Raw genomic sequence first — 6,120 nt, 5'->3', positions numbered from 1 at the left:
CCTAAAAAATTTATAAAGGGATAAATTTTGAAGACTGGCTAAATATATTAAAAGAGCGGAAACCTCAAGGTGGTTGGGATGCTAGGTCAAGACCTTTTTCCCTTACTATTAACAAATCCCTTGAGACAAATCCCTGGCTCATTTTGTTATGTAGAAAAGCACAGAGACAAATGCGTTCCTTCAAATTCAATTAGCAAATACAAGAAAAATGTTTAAAAATGAAAATGTACATAAAAGCTCCATCATAAAATTGATCCACGCCATATTTCAAGAACTGCTGTGTAATTATGGATCATTAAGCACCATCTATTAAAAGATGAGGCTCGGTATAAGCATAGATGATTTTTTGGAGAAGAATTTTCTGGGGAAAAACTTTCCTGGGTAAATAAGGTGTAATTTAAAAAGTCGAGACTTCAGACAAGATTTTATTCCAACAAAACGGCTATCACAAGACCAAAAGTGCCGAATTCGCTTCACTTTTTTTCCACAGGAGATACTACCAATGTTGAATTTTTTTTGGTAGTATCTGCTGTGGAAAAAGTGAAGTAGGCTATGTTTCACCAGAGCCTGATGGTGATGTCTATTTAGCTGAACATTTTGACAATCCTGAAGCTATTGGTACAAAGTGGGTGAAATCACAAGCAAAAAAAGAAGGCACAGATGAATCTTTGGCTAAATATGATGGTGTGTCCCTGTATTTTGTTCCTTGCCCTTTCCTCTTTGTTTTATTCTTCCTCTTCTTAGAGCTGTAGACACCTTAAAAATAATTTTGCAAGTCTCAGCATCAGCTGACCATCTTAAAAACTAAGGTTCCATTGGTGGATTTTTTCAGGTGCCTAGCTATATAAAAAAGGTTGAAAATTTGTGGTTTGACTGCAAAATCTCACTGAAAAGACAGTTCAGTTTTACTGCCATTTTGACCTCAGATTTGTCAATCAAATTGGGTGGCCCTATAAGTAACTCCAGATGGAGCCAAATTACTCAAATGATGGAGTAGCTATGCTTGAACATTTTAAGGGCCTGTCCTTTCCAGAAATTTAAATAGAATATTTTGCTTTGTTTAATGTAAAAAAACAAAATTCACACTTTCTGATAATGTAAATTTCATTTAAGCTTAATATCCTTCTCTCTGTTGCAAAAAAGGGGGGGAAGTTAAATAGTTTTTCCAAGATTTTCAGGAGAATTGATGTCAACTTTCTATTGTTTTTTTTTTTTTTATCTTTTACCCAAGCTCTACAAGCTAAAGATAGGATAGAGTTATCTCTTAAGGTATTGTATGGCCTGAAGCATACTATGTATAGTAATTTGCTTTTCTTGACAAGAAATTCAACATACTTAAGACTCAAGAAAAAGTCATTATGTTTTCTTTGAATGAAAAAGGCTGAAAATTATAGATGGATAGTAGGGCTTTTAGAACAATGTTGCTTTAATGCTGTTTTAACAGGATGGTAAATAATGCACCTTTAGTTCTTTCCAATGCATTATTGTGCCAGTTTTTTAATCTTCTAAGTATATACCCATACCTTATAACTAATTTGGATCTGGGCACCCTAATGTTTGAATAATTTTGAAGAAAAATCCTAGGTTTAATATTCAGATAATTACACATTGCTTCAAAAATGAATACTTCTTCATAGAAACTCTGTATGTTAATACACATTAGTCACATCTTAAGATGTATAATAAGATTTGGTTCTGGAGATTCATACCGATTTTTCATAAAGCCACCAAGAGGCTTTTGAACATTCTAGTTTTCTCATTGAAGTTTCTTTTGATGATTGTTAAGAACACCTTACTTAGTGTAAGTTAATTCCTTTGATCTTCTGTTTTGCTTTTTCTTAGTAAAAAAAAACAACAACAATATATATATATATATTGCTAAAAAAAATTAATAGTAGGTGCAAGGGGAAGGAATGGTTCACATTTTCAAGGCCAATAAAAATGTTTCATTTCTCCAAAATTTGGGGGAGAATGGGCCAAGTTTCTGTTTTCAATTTCTTGATGAGAATACTGAATCCCGCTATTTTTTCTATGAAAAATAGATAAAAAAGAAAAAGAATTTTCAAAAATCTATGGGGAGATGTTGGAAGCTGAAAGTTCAGCCTCCCCAAGTTGGTGCCCATGATTGAATACATTTGTTGATGCATGATAGGCAAGTGCTGTTCCTTTTTGGTACTCAAGACAATTATTGTCTGATAGGCAAGAGGTTGAAGATGATCAGAAAAATTAGTTTATATCCTAAAGAACTTTTGTCTATAAATTAATAGTTTTTGATCAAACTTGCATAAAGATAATTCTTTCTATGGATATCTGCATGTCGTTTGCCATCAGTATATATATTTTATAAAATCAATATGTTACGCATTAAAATGTTATCAAAAATTATGTTACGCAATATGTGCACAAATCTGTGCTTAAATGAATCAGGGTCAAAACTGAGAGAGGGTCTATCACTCTGTTTGCAGTTTGACCATTTTCAGGGAAGGGGTACAGGAAAAAATGAAAAACGCATTCAAACTTAGTTTGTATGCATTTTCGCGAGTTTGACAGATTTTTTTTTTGGGGGGGGGGGTCAAACCCTCATCCCATCCCCTGGACATAGCCTCGAGTGTGACCTGTAAGAACCTCAGTAATAACTAAACTCATTTAATCCTTTTAGTAGTTGTTGTGTTTAAAGACTTCATAGCTGTAAGTCAATATGCTTCAGTGTGTGAAGGTGACAGGTAACACTGAAATTATTTAAATTTGAATTATTTACCCAGTTTGAACCCTTGCTTATTAGAACAAAGTGACAACTTTATTATCTGCATCTATTGTTGTTAGTTGTGGGATTTTATTTTTTATACATACTTTTGATGTCACCATTGTCAAATATTTTTATTTACCCCTTCGAAAAAAGGACAAATTAATGCACTTCCTTGCTAAATGTGTTATTTACTGCTAATTTCTGGACTTATTTGTGGTTTCTGACTTTTTTCAAATAGTCATAAACATATTATGTTACTTATCAGTCTAACAGGATCCAGAAAAGAAAGTATCAGAACTGTATATATATAAAAAATGTTGTACGATTTCTTTTTTTTTTCTCCTATTTTAGAAAAAATTCTGCAGTGTCAGTTCGTTTTTTATGTACGCAGAAGAAAAATTAAATCTATTAAGAGTGACCCTGAAATCTCACTATTTTTTGTTCACTTCATTAGATTAAGGACTAGGCTGTAAAAATGTTTTTGTAGCAGGAACAAACAATAAATAAGAAGAATTAGAATGTTTTGATCTTTCTTAGGAGATTGTCATTCTTTTATTTATAAACACTTTATAATCAAAGTTCCTTTTGGGACGTCCTTGTATTAAGTTCTTATAGTCTTTGTAATTGTTTGTCACAAATCCAATATAAAAACAAATTTATGATCAAATAGTCTTTAAACAGCTGTTTTAGTCAGCCTTTATCTGTTTCTGCAGCTGAATTGAACATTCATGGTAAATTTATCTGTTTAATTTGATAAACGTTGCAAGGAATAATGAGGAGCTGGAGAGGTCACTTGTAAACTTAATTTTGTGATTCATGAAGCTTCTTTGAGGACCAAAGACAGTGAAAATAAAATCTTTGAATTGGTTTTGTGTAGACTTACACAATCGTATGTTTCCTAAAAATAATTAATTACGGAACTGTTTTTTTTTTTTTTTTTTGTCCAGTGCTGAAAAACCTAACAGTCAAATAAAACCTGTTTTAAGAACTACTCTAATCAAAAAATGCAAGTAATTTTAAAATAATATAAAAAGGAAAATGTTTGTAATTTTTTTGTCCAATGCTCAACAATCTAATATTCCAATAAAATGCATTTTTAAGAATTATTCTAATCAAAAATTGCATGTAATTTCTTCATGGCGATTGAGTAATGGAGTGATCCTACATACTGAATTGAACTGTAGGAGTGACAAGACAATGCAGTTCCCACGGTACATGGTGAAAAGATTCTCCTTTGGAAACTGAGGATTTAAGTTCAAACTACTTTGCACGAACGATATTCGTTGCCTTTCTGTTGCAGTGTAAATTTTCTCAGACTTTAAAATATATTTGTCATAAAATGAATGTAAGTATTCAAAATGCTTTTTAATTTCTGATGAATCTCAAAACCGTATACAACTTGAGCTAATAACATTTGGAAGCTATCAAGTTGAGGCTATGTTCACTGTATAGGTATTTAATATGCTATTTTTCTGCAGTCCTGCTACTTTCGACGTAAAACAAATATTTTGATATCTTTTGATAGTTGAAATTTAGCTTTATTAATATGGAAAATTACATTTTGGTTTTCTTTGCATCCGTTTAAATAAAAGAACAACTGTAGAAAATAGGCATAAAAACAAAAATACGAAAACTTGTGTTCATACTTCCTTATTTGTTAGGTAGGTTTAGAATAATATTTAATAGAAATGACAAATACTATTGAAATACTTAGCCAGAATTTCAAGGCTAAGTGAAACTACAGATGAAATTTTTTAAATAAAACGACATTGGCATCCTGAATTTGTGGGTTTGTCACAAAATCGGATATTTCCCGGGAACCTTTTAAAAGGTAAAGAATATGGCATTGGACTTGACAGTCCCTACTGGCGGTGCTGATCGCTTATTCACGGCTCTTCAGCCAGGAAGTCCAATGATGGGGAGGGGGAGGCACCCGTCACGTGGGGAATATAAAATTAACCTTAAATATTTGACAATAAGAGACCACTGGAGTATGGTTGGTTAGAGTCCATGAAATTCGGCCCAAAATGTGTTGTTTGTTTCAAATCTCCTCGTCGACTTTTTACATTTTCAGGGTCTGGTCCCTTGAAAAATCGTACAAAAAAGGATTTTTGACCTAAAATAATGCTTATTTCTTGTGCTTTTAAATTTTTATCTGCTTCATAAATTAATGTATTTTAAGGTCAACATATCTGTGATTGCTGGAAGTACTTTCGAGGAAAACTCACCCAATTCACAAGTCACACCCAATTTTGTACAGTTTGTTTTTCTTGGTAAACGGACTCGGGACTGAATATTAGCTGAAATGTAATACAAGCTAAACTTGTTTTTAACTTAGTTTTGGTCTTTATGTTAAGTCTATTTTTCTTACTGATTTTTACTTACTGTTCATGGGATTGGACAGTATTGACCATTGTCAATTCCCTCTCAACTTCTGTGTAAATTAACTATCATAAATATAACAGAAAATTGCATATTTTGGGGGGAAATGCCTAGCTTTACTTGTCCATGGTTTTTATACTTTGATGTGCTTTGCAAATTTTACACAGTAATAAACGTTAGAGAGGGGGTATTCCTAAGCTCTGGCCCCCTCCCGGAACTGACTTATTGGGATTTAGCCTCAATCTTTCCTAGATTAGATTTTTTGATGGATCCATGAGTAATTTAATTTATATTTTTCTGTGCCTTTTGTCTTACTTATTATGAATTTTTCTTATCAGGTCTATGGGCAATTGATCCAGCCAGTAAGGAACCAATCCCGGGTGATCTCGGCTTTTCCAGAAGAGCAGATATAGCAGCATGTGTACGATCAATGGCTTGTCTGTGTTTCACTTCACAGACAAGCCATTGATCGTACAGTATGATGTTACGCTTCAAAATGGCCAGGAGTGTGGTGGGGCTTATCTCAAACTGCTTCAATATGACAAAGAGATGAGACTTTCCCAATTTACAGATAAAACTCCATACACTATCATGTTTGGACCTGACAAGTGCGGTAATGATAATAAAGTAGGTTGTAACACTTTACTCAGTTTTATTTTATCATGATCAGGGTCGGTTCTATACGTCAAAATTGACCTCCCCTCCTGCCCCTCTCCCACGAAAATATTTAATGAACTTCCAAATGACTAAGGAAATCACCTGGATCTGGCTGACTGTAGGTTATAAGAATGCCCAGCCATCCAAAACCAAAACATTATGTTTAAAATTCCAATTTGATTTACAATTTATCCACTTAGCTATATTTTAAACAAATGTATTCGGTATTCGTGTTTTTGTTTTGTTATATATATATATATATATATATATATATATATATATATATATATATATATATATATATATATATATATATATATATATATATATATATA

The 6,120-nt window shown here is 32.5% G+C and overlaps 1 protein-coding gene across 5 annotated transcripts in view; it reads left to right on the top strand.

Moving 5' to 3' along the window:
* The first annotated feature begins 314 nt into the window (after positions 1-314).
* The window catches only part of LOC136036047 (calnexin-like), a 50,391-nt gene continuing 44,585 nt past the window's right edge, over positions 315-6,120 (top strand). The window contains exons 1-2 of one of the 5 annotated variants that reach the window (XM_065717985.1): positions 315-381; positions 5,467-5,755. In XM_065717985.1, coding sequence (XP_065574057.1) covers positions 5,546-5,755 — 210 coding nt within the window. In that variant the 5' untranslated portion in view covers positions 315-381; positions 5,467-5,545. Of the gene's footprint in view, positions 382-492; positions 685-812; positions 833-1,786; positions 1,802-5,466; positions 5,756-6,120 lie in introns of those variants that run through there. The other 4 variants (XM_065717988.1, XM_065717984.1, XM_065717986.1 and 1 more) reach the window with 4 other exon arrangements.

This window comes from Artemia franciscana, chromosome 15, assembly GCF_032884065.1.
Source record: "Artemia franciscana chromosome 15, ASM3288406v1, whole genome shotgun sequence".
Classification (NCBI taxonomy): Eukaryota; Metazoa; Arthropoda; class Branchiopoda; order Anostraca; family Artemiidae; genus Artemia; species Artemia franciscana.
The sequence above is the reverse complement of the archived record's forward strand: the minus strand, read 5'-3'. Positions and strand labels throughout refer to the sequence as shown.